This window comes from Mobula birostris, chromosome 32 (assembly GCF_030028105.1).
Source record: "Mobula birostris isolate sMobBir1 chromosome 32, sMobBir1.hap1, whole genome shotgun sequence".
Lineage (NCBI taxonomy): Eukaryota > Metazoa > Chordata > Chondrichthyes > Myliobatiformes > Myliobatidae > Mobula > Mobula birostris.
In genome coordinates this window covers 3,416,844-3,435,149 of record NC_092401.1, presented here as the reverse complement: position 1 = coordinate 3,435,149, position 18,306 = coordinate 3,416,844, and the positions used below count along the sequence as shown (strand labels likewise).

The 18,306-nt window shown below is 41.5% G+C and overlaps 1 protein-coding gene across 3 annotated transcripts in view; it reads left to right on the top strand.

Moving 5' to 3' along the window:
• Window positions 1-7,547, top strand: part of LOC140191245 (ras GTPase-activating protein nGAP-like) — a 122,479-nt gene extending 114,932 nt beyond the window's left edge. For 2 of the 3 annotated variants that reach the window (XM_072248468.1, XM_072248469.1), the window contains 2 exons: window positions 1,132-1,216; window positions 5,128-7,546. In XM_072248468.1, the coding sequence (XP_072104569.1) occupies window positions 1,132-1,216; window positions 5,128-5,358 (316 nt within the window). In that variant the 3' untranslated portion in view covers window positions 5,359-7,546. Of the gene's footprint in view, window positions 1-1,131; window positions 1,217-5,127 lie in introns of all 3 variants that reach the window. The other variant, XM_072248467.1, reaches the window with a different exon arrangement.
• Window positions 7,548-18,306: the final 10,759 nt, after the last annotated feature.

The window sequence follows — 18,306 nt, the reverse complement described above, 5'->3', positions numbered from 1 at the left end:
CCCTGGACAGCAGGAGAATGAGGGGAAATCTCATAGAGCAGACAAGAATTATGAGGGGTACAGATAGGATGAATGTATGCAAGCTTCTTCCCCTTGGCTTGGGCGGGATGAAAACTAGAGGCCATAAGTTTAGAGCGAAAGGTGAAATATTTAAGGGGAATCCGAAGGGAAACTTCCCCTGTCAGAGGGTGGTGCAAATGTGGAACGAGCTGTCAATGGAAGTGGTAGATGAGGGTTCAATTAGATCATTGAAGAGAAGTTTGGGTAGGTACATGGATGGGAGGGGTTTGGAGGGATATGGTCCAGGTGCAGGTAGATAGGATAGGTAAGCATAAACTAAATGGGCTGAAGGGCCCATTTCTGTGTTAAGGTACTCTGACTCTGTGCTCTATGACTAGCCCAACTTTCTTTAGCAATGTTAGTCTGGGAATAAATTATGCCAACTTAAAAGAACATCAAAAGACTATCAAATAATGAGAAACAAATGTTGTGCTCTACAATTCGACAGGTATGTCTCTGCAACTAACTGTTAACAGTATTGGGTATCCAGCACACTGTTTCAAAGTAGAACAGGGCGTTTATCTCCGAAGAAAAGGCTAATATTTATCCTTAAAGCCTCAGAAAAATGATTTCCTTTATTGCATTGTTGCTGTGGGAGCTTCTTATGCGTAGATTGGCTGCTGCATTACAGCAGTTATTACCAGTACAAATTACCTCATTGGCAGTAAAGAGCCATGGACATGAAAGTCTTTCTTTTGATTGAAAGGGAGGCAGATGTAACAAATTTCTAGTGGTCAAGTCAGGTTTATTGTCATGTACAAGTACAGTGAGGAAACTTGCTTGTGGCACATCACTGCCCAAGAGTTCAGACAACACTCAGAACGTTAATCACACTGTAAGTAAGTTAGACAAGACAGCAAAGAACAAAAGAAAGACCAGGAGAGGATAACAGTTAACATGAACGTGGGGCTGTGAGTTAGTCACCCTCATTTACCTGCCCCTGTGAAGACTGTGGCAGCTTTCAACTGCCATGTTGCTCCTGATGGGCACTTTCTCCTGCACTGCCCAGTGGTTACTGCATTAATTGTGTCGTAGCCCGATCACACACTAATCTGTCTTCTGCTCCTCCAGGCTTGAGTCAATTGAAGAGGAAAGGGAGAAGGATGCTGAAAAGTTGAAAATCGCGGCCCAGAACCAGCAGAAGATTGAAAGTTTGGTACGTAACGCGCCACTCACTCTTTGAAAACAGAACCATAAACAGTGGGCAAAGCATTTGAGAAATCTTTAAACCCAAGTTTATATTCAGAACTCTGCAAATTTCTCTCATCCATTCTGTGTTAAGATCACCAGGTCTTTACAGATGCTCTCGGTAACTAAACCAATGACTGGGCTGTATCCTCTTGAAGTTCAGAAGATTTATCTCAATGAAGCACAGAGACCTCTGTTAAAGGGTCAATGTTCTTAACTGTTTCTTTCTCCAAAGATGCTGACTGATTTGCTGAGTCTTTCCATAATTTCTTTCCATTATTTCTATTTTCTTGACTATAATTTATGTTCTGTCTCTTATCCCTTGGTTAATCATGTATACAGTTTCTGACATCTCTTTGAATCCCACGTATTCTTTTCCAACTAAAGTTGTTTGTTGGGATTCACTTTCTGAAAACCTAAAAATACAGCATCCACTGCAATACCTTTATCAATGTCCTGTTAACACATCCGGCAGTTTACAGATGTAACCTGCTTTTATCAACAGCAAACTCAGTATTAGTTACTGCTCCCCAATGGCCTGATGTTCAACAGTTCAAAAATTCAAAGGTTCATTTATTATCAAAATATTTATGTAGCAAACAACTGAAACTTGTCTTCTCCAGATAGCCACAAAACAAAGAAAACCATGAAATTGCTCAAAAAACATCAAACCCGCTCCCCCATACACAAAAAAGAATGGCAACATGATCATCAGCCCATAAAACACCCTCCCCACGCAAAAAACAACACAATACAACAAGAGCATCAGCCCCCCAAACCCTCCTTCCCTGCACAAAACAACTAACAAAACATTTTTGGATTTTGGATTTTGGATCTCCCCTCCCCCTCCCACTTTCCAATCTCTTACTAGCTCTTCCTTCAGTTAGTCCTGACGAAGGGTCTCGGCCTGAAACGTCGACTGTACCTCTTCCTAGAGATGCTGCCTGGCCTGCTGCGTTCACCAGCAACTTTGATGTGTGTTGCTTGAATTTCCAGCATCTGCAGAATTCCTCGTGTTTGCGTAACAAAACAGTTACCTGTCTTTTCCTATGGTTGCCTGTTTTGTTATTTTTCCCTTTCCTGTAGAGGGATATCTTGTGTTATTAATAATTCTTCCACAAACATTGTCCAAGGAGCATTGGAAAATCATGTTCCAGGCATCCGCCATCTTCACCCCATTATCTCTTGCCTGAATTATTTGTTAACTCTTAAGCAGATAATATTTTATCTAATTCTAGCTTCCTATCTTCAATAACATTCCTATTGAATAACCTGCATGTCCTAGCCACTTTCCTGCATCTCAACAACCCCTCTATGACAAAACACTGTGAGGGAAGTTAGGTATGGTTAGTTCTTGTTAAGACACCAATGGCACAGAATTTACAAAAGGTGTCCATTCTGCCATTGTATTGTTAGCTTTTATTCAAGATTGTTCGATGTCATCTCCAGTACACAAGTGTAAGCGAAACAAAATAATTGTTACTCTGGATCCAATGCATCATATAAAAACCTAGACTAAGATAAAGAACACAATAATAAAAATCACGATAAATATAAATACGTAAGATGGCTTACATACATAGATTGATTGTATGTCTGTCCATAAAGTGATGCTACGCACCGGAGTGCCTGTATACAAGGTGACCCTGAAAAGAAATAATAAAACCAGTGGAAATGGGGGTGCGGAGGGGTGAGTTAATGGATGGAGGTGTTGCTCAGCCTTACTGCTTGGGGAAGATGGTTGTTTTTAAGTCTGGTGGTCCTGGCGTGCATGATATGTAGCCTCTTCCTTGATGGGAGTGGGACAAATTGCATTAAAATTATACTCTTTTATAGGGTATGGGCATTGTTTTCAAATTGAAAGATTATTGCCCTTAAACAAGGTGTCTTGCTCTGAAGTGTTGAGGAAGTGGGTGGGATTTTAGAGCATGTATCTCCCAAAGAAAAGGCAAGTACAGGACAATCTTTCTTTGTTAAAAGGAAATTTCTTTGTGAACTAGAAAGTTCAAAGTTCAAAGTAAATTTATTATCAAAGAGTATCTATGTCACCATATACAATGCTGAGATTCACTTTTATTTGCGTGGAATCACAGTAGATACAAGAAGTAGAACAGAAAAAGTGAAAGACCACATCCAACAGGACAGACAGCAACCAGCGTGCAAAAAGAAGACAAACTGTGCAAATATAAAAAGAGAGATAAATAAATAAATCAATAAATAAATACACAATAAATATTGAGAACGTGAAATGAAGAGTCCATAGGTTGTAGCAACAGTTCAGTGATTGGGCGAGTGAAGTTACCCTTCTAATTCAAGAGCCTGATGGTTGAGGGGTTAATAGCTGTTCCTGGACCTGCTGCTTTGGGTCCTGAGGCCTCTGTACCTTCTTCTGAAGGCAGCAGTGAGAAGAGAGTATGATGTGGTGGTAGGGGTCCTTGATGAAGGGTGCTGCTTTCCTGAGACAGTGTTCTGGATAGATTTGCTCAATGGTGAGAGGGCTTTACCTAGACTGGGTCACATCTGCTACTTTTTGTAGCATTTTCCATTCATGGACATTAGTGTTTCCATACCAGTCTGTGATACAACTAGTCAATGTTAACTCCATCACACATTTATAGAAGTTTGTAAAAGTTTTAGATGTCATGCAGAACCTTTGCAAACTCTGAGGAAGTTGAAGCTCTGCCGTGCTTCATTCGTGATGGCACTTGTGCTGGACCTAGGACAGGTTCTTTGAAATGATAACACTGAGGAATTTAAAGTTGCTGCCCCTCTCCATCTCTGATCCTCCGATGAGTATGGCTCATGGACCTCTGGTTTCCTCTTCCTGAAGTCAGAATCATATCCTTGGTCTTGCTGACATTGAGTGAGAGGTTGTTGCTGTGGCACCACTCCCCCAGATTTTCAATTTCATACGGGATTGGAATCTGTCAATAAATGCTCCCTTATCCTGTGCTTATCCCCTGCAGTGATGGACTTGGTCATATGAGAGGAAACTCAAGATAAAGTTTTAGAGCAACTGTTTACTTGACATAAAAGCTATAGAAGAACAAGACAATGATGCAAAAAGCAGAGGAATATCTGAGGCATCTCTGACTACTAATGTAAAACAATAAATCAGCTCCATTTCCATGTGCAACTGCAGGATTTTTTGATGCAGTCAGATTTTTTATCACCCAAATATCATTTGAATGCTAAGTAGCCCAGCTTCTATTATTGTGCTCCCTCGGTCAAGGAACAGCGATGCTTCTCTCAATTTCAGGAACAGTGTTCTCCTACAATGGTAATTACAAAGTTGAGTTTGCCATGTTTGTTTGCATACCACAATGGTTAGATTGTTCAAGTTCTTTGCAATTTTGCTTTATTTTTTGGAACCCTTGTAATCATCTAAAAAATGATAAGGGGAGATAGAAAAAGTAATTAGGAATATTTCCATCAATTATGGAGTTCCATAGGGAGCTGGATAATTCTCCAAAAGGAACTCACAGGGTTCTAGGGATATTGACTAACTGGGTTGCCTTTACATAGAGCTGGTATAGACTCGAGGGGCTGAATGGCCCTTTTTCATGCTGTAACAAATCTCTGATTTTGAGGATTCAAAATGAGGGGACAAATATTTAAAACAATTTTTGGAGGGGTTACAGAGGGAGCTGGGAGAAAAAAAAGCCCCAGTGGTGGTGAAGTCACTGCTTGAACAGAAGGTGGAAATAGGAGTCTTCATCCCATTTGAAGTGTACTTGAAGATCTGAGATCTGCAAGGATGAGGACCCAGTGCTGGAACATGGAGTTAGACGCTTATTGAACCAGTATGGAAATATTGCTCTTATTTGTAAATTATGTAATAATGCAGAGTTGTGGTTAACCTGAAGGTCTTCATTACAGGAGACTCGCCTACTTTCAATGGAGAAACAGTATACAGAGTTATGGAATACCGTTGGCAAGATAATGGACAACCAGCAGCTAGCAGCCCCCAGCCAAGCTGCTCCTGCAGATACTTCAGTCAAGACTCCTCCTGACAATAGTCCTGCTTCTCCTCCTGGTCCCAACACACAAACAGATCATGCTGAACCTCAAATAGTGGAGAATGGCCAAGTCAAGAATGGCAGTGTTTAAGAACTTCGTTCAACACCTGGAATGGATTTCACTCTTTGGGAAAGGACATGTAAAATTTCAAAGTAACAAAAATATCACATGCATTCACAATTATTCTTGATTACATATCCAAGTTCATTATCACAGGCATACATACCAAGGGTATACTAAGTGTTTTCATTGTGTGTGAAGTCCAAGCCTCAGATAAAGCCATTAATAATCTTATGGGTCATTGTGGCCAAACCCTTTGAGTGTTGGTTCAGGGGTAGACAATGATTGCCAGAGTTTAAAAATGTGAACCTAATTTGGAGTTCAGCTGACACAGTCCCACAACGCATATATCACATGTCACTGGAAGTCTACACTCCAGCTGTACCATTACCAGTTGTCCCCACATCAAGACCACTGTATCTTCAAAAGTCCGGTTCACATCGAATTCTGTTTATAATGTATCACATTTATCAACATATTAGCATGCCATCTGACACCGTTTCAGCTGGGCTCTGTACAGGTCACACCCCTCAACTCCAAAACTCTTATTGCACAGATCTTTGAATCATTCAGTCACACTGCGACCAATTTAAATTGAAAACACATTGGAGGTTGCAAATAATACAGTATGTTTTGCCTTAAATAGAGTGCTTTAAAAAAAATAAACTGGTTCTCAGGACAGTTGTATCTCACCTATGACTTGTCCTCTGAGGAAGAGGTGACAAGCTACCTTCTTGAACAACAGTACTGTAGTCCATCTGGTAAAGTGCTGCCACAGCATCACTAACTGATTATATTCTCTGTATTAAATTAGTAGCAATAAGGGAATATCAAAATGTGTCAAAGATATTGTGGTATGCAGTTTAAAAGCAAAACTTGGAAGGAATGTAATTTTGGAAAAGAACGTTATTTTGTAAACAGTTTCAATGTAAAAATTTTATATTTTTGTATAATATTTTGCTCAATGGGTGACTGAAAATGTCAAACTTCGCTGGAATAGAAAGCATATTTGGATTAGCAAGGCTGTGTGTGTTGGTCATTGATTGGTGTAGGTACAGTGAGCAGGACCTATATTGTTCATTTTACAGTTTTATTTAAGAAAATTTTGAAAATCCTTCATTCCCTAAGTTGTCACACAGAAAGAACAGTAGCTCAGATTCAGCAAATCTAAAGCTTGATTTTTCCAAATGCTTTGCAGGTGGTTTAAAAGATTTAACAACAAATTATGAGATATTAAAGTGGGGTAAATAATTTGAAGTTGTATCGGCGAAGCAAGGGATGAAGAGGTTGGAAAGAGCATTGCAGAGTTCAGGACTTCAGCCGTTCAGGGAATGGCTGCTGGAGGCTTTGCTAGAGAAATTAGGGAGCATAAGAGGTCAGAAGTTCGGAGAACACGGAGGGATACAAGACTAGGGAGAGTGCAGAGACACTGAGAGCCTTTCAGGGATGTGAACGCCTGATTAAAACAGATAGGAAGTTGATTTATGTTGTTGAACAAGGGGATGTTAAATGATTGTCAGCCAACCAATGCCTGATAAACCCAGCAAATTTTCATAAGTTTACAGAGATAGGGTGAGCGAGTGTGGCCGATTAGTTGAAGGATGAGTTTCAGTGAAAGACGGTTGTGGTATGGAGGGAAATATGCAACACCAAGCAGAGAAGTATGTGGAACCAGGGTCACTTGTGAACTTGGCGCTGCCTCATGAACCATTCCTTACAGTTTTACGAGCTGATCTAATTTTTATTCAGATTCAGGTTTCCAAACTATCATTCATTGACTTATTTATTTTAATGTGTGTATTTTTTTCTGTCAATTTTGAGTAATTGTTATATGAAAATGACAAATTGCAACGGATATCTTCAGAGATGATGAGAGAAATGTGGCCTCCATTTTGTGATATTATTTGGCTTGTCAATCATTTTATGAAACGATGATAAGTGAGCCACCATTTTGTGATGTAATAAAGTACGACTGTATTTTGTAAGGTGGCACATAGCTACCGTTTTGTGAGGTAGCATATTCATGCATCGTTTTTGGAGAGCGAATCAGCACAGAAAAACAGTGTATTTTACTAAACATCAAACATTTCTGACATCTGCATAGCTACTCAAATAAATAATGCAATATACTAATTCAGCTTCTGCAAATTCTCTTCAATTTATGTAAACTACAGTAATAAATGGGCAATAATGTATCATTGTCAAAGGCCTGAATGTGATATTATTGTGATATATCTGCCAAGTTAAAACGATGGCTGTGTAGGGCGTTTTCACTTGTTTAATGAAAGATTCCAGATGGGGATATACTCTTTAGGGTCTAGACATAAGGTATCATGCACAAAGGGAATATTAGTGAACAGACAATGCAAACACAAATGGGTTAGGTCTTGCACTAAATAATTAAAAAATCATGTTACTACTCCAGAAAACAGAGTCTGCCTTGGGGCATTTAAGGCACACAGACATAGCCATATTCTTAAAAGGGAAACGTGGGCCAGTTTCCTCCCACAGTCTAAAGACGTACCGATAAGTAGGTCAATTGGTCAGTGTAAATTGTCCCGTGATTAGGGTAGAGTTAAATTGGTGGTTGCTGGGCAGTGTGACTCGAAGGCTCGAAGAGTGTTGTATCTCAACTAATAAACAAATAAAATGCATTGTTCCTGGATATATTAATGCAATACCGCACTAGAGAATGCAGTGGAACTGTGTCGGGGACTGGAGTGGTAGGGAGGGTGATATCTGGGTTGGGGACAAGGATAGACTGGTGAGGAGATCTTGTCAAGGATAGGATCCCCAGGGAGAAGGTACTGGCAAAGACAGCAAGTGAGTATCATAGAGTGCTATACCATAGAAAGATGCCCTTCAGCCCATCTATTTCATACTGACCTGGTCTCCTACTTAGTCCCATCTACTTTTTTTTTATTAAATGCAATCGTGAACAATAGCCGGATCAGAAATGCTGTTCAAGTCAACTAGTTCCCAAAGAGAACTCTGATAGGCCAATCAGATGGTTCACTGCTGCTCAGCGATAGAACACAAAACAGGCACAAGGGTTGCTAGCCCCTGTACCCCAGAAATACACCTGACCGGTGTGGCAGAGGTACGTGCTATGCTTGACCTGATCTGAAAGCATCATGTTGACTCATAACAGATCATGTTCACGGTGAAACAGCTTGGTCAAGGATCGGGTGATCAGCACTGATGGACAAATTATACCTTCACTACCCCAAGACCATATCCCAAGAAACCCCTTCCAGACAAATACCAATGTAAACCTTTCTTAAATATTAAAGTTGAACCTACATCTACCAATTCCACTGATAACTCATTGCACCCCCTAATCACTCTCTGAGTAAATAGGTTTCCCTGAATATTTCACCTTTCACCCTAAACCCATGACATCCACCTAACCTGAGGGGAAAATACCTGTAAAAATTCATCCTATCTATCCCCCTCAGCATTTTGTATTCTTCTTGCTTTCTTGCACTCCGAGGAATAAAGTCCTATCCTATTGAACCTCTCCCTATAACTCAGGTCCTCAAGTCCTGGCTGGTGTGTTTGGAGCTGATTAGGACTGGATGGGACCTACATTTAAACTAGCATTAACAAAGAAAACATGAAGAAGGTGCTGTCCTGGAAGAGGACCTCCTGGTTGTTTAAATAGTTGTGTGATAGCCTCAGCACCTTGGTCCGTGCTGCTCATGGACTCTCTGTGAGAGGATCAATATTATATTATGTATGAGTATTACGTAGCATAAGGCCATATGACATAGGAGCAGAATCAGGCCATTTGGCCCATCGAGTCTGCTCCACCATTCCATCATAACTGGTTTATTATACCTCCCAACCCCATTCTCCTGCCTTAACCCTGTAACTTTTGATGCGAATCAAGAACCTATCAACCTCTGTTTTAAATATACACAGTGACTTTGCCTCTGCAGCTGTAGATGCTCTAGAAAACCATTTTATAGGTATTCTACAAATTCCTTCTTTTGAGATCCAGCACCAACCTGATTTTCCTAACCTAGCTGCATATTGAAATCCCCTATGACTACCATAACACTGTCTTTTTTACATGCCTTTTCAATCTCCTGTTGTAATTTGGCTATTGATCAAAGGCCAGTATATAACTTCCATCAGTCTTTCCACCCTTGGAGCTTCTTAACTCCACCCACAAGGATTCTGCAGCTTGCCACCGTACCACTTACAATCACTGCATCGGATGGAAAGCGAGAGTGTGCAGAAGTCCTAAAGATGCATAAGTGCTAGAATGTGTATCGGCATTTTATGATCCGTAAAACTGCTTCTAATTTCAGGGACTGCTTTGCCAGCATTAACTTTTTTAAAGCATTCCATCACAAAGCGCTCACAAAGCATTGGCCTGCCTGACAGATTTTCTTGGCCACCATTTTGCGAAGTGAGATTCAGCAACCACTATTTCGTAACGTTATGTCATCCAGCTACCATTTGGTGAGTGTAACCAAGCACCTACAAATGGGTTGTGCTTTACCTCGGAGATAGGCAACAAAACAGGGACAAGGCAAGCACGGCTTAACCCTTTAAACTCAGGATAACTCAGTTATGTCAGGAGCATAATCGAGAGGGCAAGTTTGATCCATTCACCTCTGATTCCAGGGCACACATTTAAAGTTTTGAGTAAAAGTTAACACAGGGAAAGTGAGAAACATGTTTTTACGCAGAGAGAAGTTAGGATCGGATCTTCAAGAGTTACACCATCACTAACCTCATCTGCTGTGGAGAACTCCAAACCACTGCCACCAAACTCAGTTCCCTTACCCCGCACTGCTCGCTTCTACCGCCTCCTAAGATCCACAAACTGGACTGACCCTATAGGCCTATTCTCTCTGCCTGTTCCTGCACTACTCAGCTCATGTCCTCATATCTCAGTTTCATTCTATCCCCTTGTTTCAGTCCCTTCCCATCTACATCTGCAACACTTCTCATGCCCTCGATCTCCTTACTAACTTTCAATTCCCGGGCCCTGACCACTTCATCTTCACCATGGATGTTCAGTCCCTATACACAAGACTATCCCCCATTAGGAAGGCCTCAGAGCCCTCTACTTCTTTTGTGACACCAATGCCTCTCCACCACCACCCTCCTTCATCTGGCTGAAATGATCCTCACCCTGAATAATTTTTCCTTTAGCTCCTCTCACTTTCTCCAGACTCGAGGGGTAACCATGGGCACTCACACGGGCCACAGCTTATGCCTGTCTCTTCATTGGCTATGTAGAACAGGCTATGTTTGAAGCCTTCCCAGTTATACTCTCCAACGCTTCCTGCGCTACATTGACAACTGAATTGGTGATGCTTTATGCACTCATGCTGATCTCATCAAATTCATCAACTTTGCCTCTAACTTCCACCCTGCCCTTAAGTTCACTTGTTCCATCTCTGACACCTCCCTCCCTTTTCTCAATGTCCCTGTCTCCATCTCTGGAGACAAACTTTTATAAACCTACAGATTTCCCCGGGATTCTTCCCACCCTACTCCTGTAAAAATGTTATTCCATTTTCCTAGTTCCTTCAATTCTCCATTCTAGGAAATAAGAGATATCCTCCTTAAAGAATGGGGTTTCGCTCCCTCTCCGATTGATGCTGCCCTCACCTGCCTCCCCTCCATTTCCTGTACATCCACACTCAGCCCATCTTCTCGTCACTTTAATAGTGATAGAGTCCCTCACGTCCTTACCAAGCACCCCATCAGCTTCCGCATCCAACACGGTATCCTTTCACCATCTCCAAAGGGACCCTACCACTAAACATAGCATACCTTCCCCCACCCTCCGCTTTCTGCACGGATTGCTCCCTCCGCAATTCCCTCGTCCATTCATCCCTCCCCACTAATCTCCGTCCAGGCACCTTTCCCTGCAAGCAGTCTAAATGCTACACCTGCCCATACAACTACTCCCTCACCTCCTTTCAGGGCCCAAACAGTCCTTCCAGGTGAGGCAACACTTCACCTGCAAATCTGCTGGTGTCGTCTATTCAAAAGTTCAATGGCTTCATTTAATATCAGAGACACGGGTACAATATACAACCTGAAATTCTTGTCCTTCGTAAACATCCACGAAAACAGAAGAGTGCCCCAAGGAATGAGTGACAGTAAGAACTATTGCATCCAGTGCTCCCAATGCCGTCTCCTCTACATTGGTGAGACCTGTTGTTAACTGGGGATCACTTTGTTGAGCACCACTGCCCCATCTGTTACAATCAAGACTACCCAGTGGCCAAACATTTAAATTCTGATTCCCATTCCCATTCCGACATGTTGATCCAAGGTCCCCTCATGTGCTTTGATGAGGCTACCCTCACAGTGGAGGAGCAACACCTTAATAGAGCTGTCAGGGAGGGTCTAAACTAATTTGGCAGGGGGATGGGAACCAGTGATAGGGTAGAGGAAGGGGAAAACAGAAATAAATCAAAGATAGTGTGCAACAGAGTTTATAGAAAGAACAGGCAGGAGATGAGGTTTAATCAAAGCCAGTGGCATGAGTTACAGGGCAATAGAGGTGTGGTGCAGTTAAAATGGAAAGCAACAAATACTGGACTGAAAGTGTTATATTTGAATGCACGCAGCTTAAGGAATAAAATGGATCATCTTGAAATTCATCTACAGATTGGCAAATATGACATTGTGGCCATCTCTGAAACTTGGCTAAAGGATGGCTGCCATTGGGAGCTGAACGTCCAAGGATATATGGTGTATTGGAAAGATAGGTTAGTAAGCAGAGGGGGTAGTGTAGCTCTGTGTATAGGAAATATTATTAAATTATTAGAAAAAGATGACAAGGATTGGAAGGTGTACAGTTTCTATGGGTTCAGTTAAGAAATGACAAGGGTAAAAGGACTCTAATGGCAGTTGTATACAGGCCTCCAATCAGCAGCCAGGATGTGGATTACAAATTACAGCAGGACATAGAAAAGGCATGTCAGCAAGGCAATGTCATAAAAATTGCTGGGGATTTTAACATGAAACTGAATTGGGAAAACCAGGTCAGTACTGGACCTCAAGAGAGAGAATTTGTAGAATGTCTAAGGGACGGCTTTTTAGAACAGCTTGCTATTGAGCCCAGTAGAGAATCCAATGTGCTGGATTGGGTGTTGTCAAATGATCCGGAGGTGATTAGAGAGCTTAAGGTTAAGGAACCCTTAGGGAACATTCATCATGATATGATGGAGTTCACATTGAAATTTAAGAGAGAAAAAATAAAATCTAATGTGTTGGTATTTCAGTGGAATAAAGGAAATTACAATGGCATGGAAGGGGAACTGGCCAAAGTTGACTGGAAAGGGACACTAGCAGGAAGGACAGCAGAGCAGCAATGGCTGGAGCTTCTGCGAAAAAAGAGGGAAGTACAAGACAGGTATATTCCAAATAGGAAGAAATTTTCAAAGGGAAGAAGAACACTACAGTGACAAGTGAAGTCAGAGCCAAAGTAAAAGCAAAAGTGACGGCATACAAGGAAGCCAGAACTAGTGGGAAGATAGAGGATTGGGAAGCTTTTAAAAACTTGCAGAAGGAAACTAAGAAGGTCATTAGGAAGGAAAAGATGAATTATAAAAGGAAGTTGGTGACTAATATCAAAAAAGATACTAGAAGTTTTTTTTTAAGTATATAAAGGGTAAAAAAGAGTTGAGAGTAGATATAGGACCAATACAAAATGACGCTGGAGATACTGTAATGAGAGATGCAGAGGTGGCAGAGGAACTGAATACATATTTTGCATCAGTCTTCACAGTGGAAGACATCTGCAGTATACCGGACATTGAAGAGTGTCAGGGAAGTGAAATTTGTGCTGTTAAAATTGTGACTGAGAAGGTGCTCAGGAAGCTTAATGGTCGGAGGGTGGATAAATCTCCTGGACCTGATGGAATGCACTGTTGGGTTCTGAAGGAAGTAGCTGGAGAGAATGCAGAGGCATTAATGATGATCTTTCAAGAATCAATAGAAAATTGTAAATGTTTCTCCGTTATTTAAGAAGGGTGGGAGGCAGCAGAAAGAAAACTATAGACCACTTAGCTTGACATCAGTGGTTGGGAAGCTGTTGGAATCGATTGTTAGGGATGAGATTACATAGTACCTGGAGGCATATGACAAGACAGGCCAAAGCCAGCATGGTTTCCTGAAAGGAAAATCCTGCCTGACAAACCTACTGCAATTTGTTGAGGAAATTACAAGCAGGGCAGACAAAGGAGATGCAGTAGACGTGGTGTACTTGGACTTTCAGAAGACCTTTGACAAGGTGCCGCATATGAGACTGTTTAGCAAGATAAGAGCCCATGGAATTACAGGGAATTTATTAGCATGGGTGGAGCATTGGCTGGACGGCAGTAAACAGAGAGTGGGAATAAAGGGATCCAATTCTGGCTGGCTGTTGGTTACCAGTGGAGTTCCACAGGGGTTGGTGTTGGGACCTCCGCTTTTTACAATGTATTTCAATGATTTGCATTGGTATTAATAGATTTTTTGGCTAAATTTGCCGATAATACAAAGATAGGTGGAGAAGTAGGTAGTGTTGAGGAAACAGAGAGCCTGCAGAGAGACTTAGATAGTTTAGAGAAATGGGCAAAGAAGTGGCAAATGAAATACAATGTTGGAAAGTGATTAGTCATGCACTTTGGTGGAAGAAATAAATAGGCAGACTGTTATTTAGATAGGGAGGTAATTCAAAATGCAGAGCTACAAAGGGACTTGGGAGTCCTTGTGCAAGATACTCTAAAGGTTAACCTCCAGGTTGAGTCGGTTGTGAAGAAGGCAAATGCAATTTTGGCAGTTGTTTCTAGAAGTATAGGATATAAGAGCAGGGATGTGATGTTGAGGCTCTATAAGGCAGTTGTGAGTCCACACTTGGAATATTGTGTGGAGTTTTGGGCTCCTTATTTTAGAAGGGATATGCTGACTTTGGGGAGGGTTCCAAGAAGATTCACAAGAATGATTCCATGAATGAAAAGTTTACCGTGTGAGGAACGTCTGGCAGCTCTTGGGCTGTATTCCCTGGCATTCAGGAGAATGAGGGGGATCTCATAGAAACATTCCGAATGTTAAAAAGCATGAACAGATTAGATATGGCAAAGTTATTTCCCATTGTAGGAGATTCTAGGATAAGAGGGTACAACTACAGGATTGAAGCATGTCCTTTTAGAACTGAGATGAGGAGAAATTACTTTAGTCAGAGGGTGGTAAATCTGTGAAATTTCTTGCCACGAGCGGCTGTGGAGGCCAAGTCATTGGATGTATTTAAAGCAGAGATAGGTAGGTTCCTGATTAGCCAGGGCAGCAAAGGGTATGGGGTGAAGGTAGTGGAGTGGGGATGACTGGAAAGGGTTGGATCAGCCCATTATTGAATGGTGGAACAGACTCGATGGGCCAAATGGCCTACTTCTACTATATCTTCTGGTCTTATATTCAGTCTGGGCACCCTCCAGTCTGATGGAATAAATGTCAATTTTCCCTTCTGATAATGAATCTCCCCAGCTTCCTCTGTTCCCACTGTGACCAGTGTTTCCCAAACTTTTTTAGCCTAACACCCCCATAAAGCACATTCATACTTGCCAACGCCCCTCCTAGACACAATATACTTTCCGGTGCACCTGTAGTGTAAAAACATGTTGACCATTTACTAACACGAGAAAAAATGATTCCATGTTAATTTTTTATTTGTCTTTAAACCCAGTTTACACAGTACCTGTGCGCTGTACAGCAACTTTGACATAATGTGATCCTCGAGCTTGATGGTTTTTAGCAAGAGTTGAAATATCTGGTTCAAGTTGTGACAGCAAAAGCCGTAAGTCTCCACACGTAACAATGTCCAAGCGGTTTCTGTTTTTTTGTGAGTATGTGGTTCACTGCACTGAAGTCTCTTTCAACAAGGGTGGAGAATCGAAAGGCAATCAAGAGCAGTTTGGCTCTTCTCCAAAGACCAGGAAATTTTATATGACAGTGCAACCACATACCACAAAACCTGACATTTTTGAAAACAATTTTTGCTTCTTCGCCATTCTGAATTTTGATGATTTCATCTTGCAAGCTCTCTTCCTGTTCTTCCAACTTGGAAAGAAATGGGTTAATTACCCAGTCTAGAATTTCCAGATAGTTCAAATCCTTGAATCGATTCTGAAAATCCTTCTTCAGTGACTGCAAGTGTAAGCAGCACTCCTGCAGATCACTGTCTGTAAAAGAGTGCCATACTTCCAATGCAGGGAAACTGTGCGAACATTCTTCTCTCAAATTTTTGCTTACATACTTCCAATTTTCAAAAAAAGTGGACGCTGCACTGTTTGCTTGGATTAAATTGAAATTCTCACCCTGCAGTTTCATATTTAGATCGTTCATTTTGTCATTCAGATTGGCTAGGTATGCCACATCTCCATGCAGAAGTTCAACCTTGTTTCTTAAGTTCTTGTCGGCTTTGAGCAAAAATTCAACTACAGTGTCAAAAAGATCAAAGAAACGTTTTAAGCATCAGCCTTTTGACAGCCAATGCACTTCAGTGTGAAAAAGCAAGCGTTCAAACTCGCCATTGTTATCTTGGCCCAACAGACAAAATATTCTGCTATTTAATGGATGAGCAATTTTGTTGATAGCAGATATTTCTAGAGTTATGCTTGAAAAGCATCACTGGCTGAGGTTTTTAGTTGTAAGATGTTGATGATGAATTACACAAAGAATTGCAGACAGACTTGGAATTCCTTTTTGTCCATAAATGCCACTAAACCAGCACGGGGACCTGTTATATATGGTACTCCATCTGTTTTACAAGAAATCATGTTCCTGATAGGAATGCTTTTATCCGCAATATATATTTTGAGCTCGTTGTAGTTTGATTCTCTGTTGATATTTGTTTTTAAACTTCTTACAAAAGAGAATCTTTTCATAAACTTCTCCAGTTTTGATAAACCATACACATGCCATTAGCAATGCCTCATTGTCTTACACAGTTGACACATCCAGTTGTACCCAAATTCTGTTTTCTGTAGCTCTGCACATAGTTGACAGTCAACATCTTCATTCATTTTGTCAATTCGATGAGCTAGAGTTATTACTCTCCAACATAACACAGAACTTCTTTCATTGAACAGATGTCATAAATAAAATATTATAGGTACAGACATTACATTTAACATGACTTTGTATTTTGGAGGATATATTTCTGATTGAGCAACCTTGCAACAATAATTTCCTTTAGGGTAAATAAAGTTTTATCTTATCTTATATTATCTTACTTTGGATGTTATATTGAAGTTACAGGAGATTTTACTACTGACTATTATACTATTGTCTGGGCTTTGTGTCTGAGGGCTCTACGCTGAACCGAGGCTGAAGCTGTGACCTGCTCTGGGTTCCGTGTCTGAGGGCACTGTGACATTTACTTGGTTCTGCGCTGAACTGAGATTGAGACTGTGTCCTGCTCTGGTTGCTCCAGGCTCTGTGACATTACTCAGCTCTGCGCTGAACTGAGGCTGCAGCCATGACCTGCTCTGCCTGTTCTGAGCTTCGTGTCTATGTTCTTTTGTTCTGAACGATGCTTATTTATGTAAGGGGTTTCTTCTTTTATGTTACTGCGTAGGCTAATCAAAATGGCTTCTTTGTTATGTTAACTGTGATGTAAGGAGTTTCCTCTCTCTGTCTGCTTGTTTGGGTTATATTATTGATAAGAAAGAGAATGAATCAATTGGGATAGATGTTATTCTTTCTTGTGTGTCTGTAAGATATTGTGTTGCGCGGGCTTTGGGGCAGAAGGCGCAATAGGGACAGAGAGAGGAGACGCGATGCTGTAAGCTGGCCAATGGGACGGACCCCGAGCGGGAGTCCAACGCCCAGGGTCTTTGGTGAGGAGAGGAGATGAAGACAGACTTGTGTGGAGCGTCTGGTCGACCATCGTGGTTGGTCCCAGGCAGCGGGTTGAGGTGGTCAGAGGGGATCGAATGTGGAAAGAGGATCCCGTAACTTGAGCTCCAACTGTTGTGCATGAAATGATTGAATTTTGATAAGTTTGGCGCCTTTTACTTTCCTTTTATATTTTATCTCTATTAATTACACAGTTCCAGTAATATCTATAAAGTGTAATCATTTAGTTGCATATGCTGTATTATTTGTTATTTGGCGGTGTGGGGTACATCACACAGCATCCACACAAACTTGATTACCCAGTTTGGCAGGGCTGAAGGCTGCTCCCCCTAGACGAAAGCGAGTTGAGCGAGCCTGAGGCTTACCAGGGGGCTACATTTACTTTGATTGTTTGCACAATTTGTTTTTTTTCTCTGCATATTGGGTGTTTGACAGTCTTCTTTTTTAATATATGGATTCTTTTGGGTTTCTTTGTTTTGTGGCTGCCTGGAAGGAGGTGAATCTCAAGGTTGTATAATGGTACATACTTTGATAATAAATAGACTTTGAGCTTTGAACTTTGAACAGTAATATGAGCTCTTTACTGCGTACTTTACCCAGCTTTAGCCATTCACCACCTCTACCATATCCACTCAAGTGTAATTGCCTTATAAGCCTACTGACTCTTACAGCTATCTGGACTATTCCTCTTCTCACCCTGTCTCTTGCAAAAACGCCATCCCCTTCTCGCAATTCCTCTGTCTCCGCCGCATCTGCTCTCAGGATGAGGCTTTTCATTCTAGGACGAGGGAGATGTCTTCCTTTTTTAAAGAAAGGGGCTTCCCTTCCTCCACTATCAACTCTGCTCTTAAACGCATCTCCCCCATTTCACGTACATCTGCTCTCACTCCATTCTCCCGCCACCCCACTAGGAATAGGGTTCCCCTGGTCCTCACCTACCACCCCACCAGCCTCCGGGTCCAACATATTATTCTCCGTAACTTCTGCCACCTCCAACGGGATCCCACCACTAAGCACATCTTTCCCTCCCCCCCCTCTCTCTGCATTCCGCAGGGATCGCTCCCTACATGACTCCCTTGTCCATTCGTCCCCCTCATCCCTCCC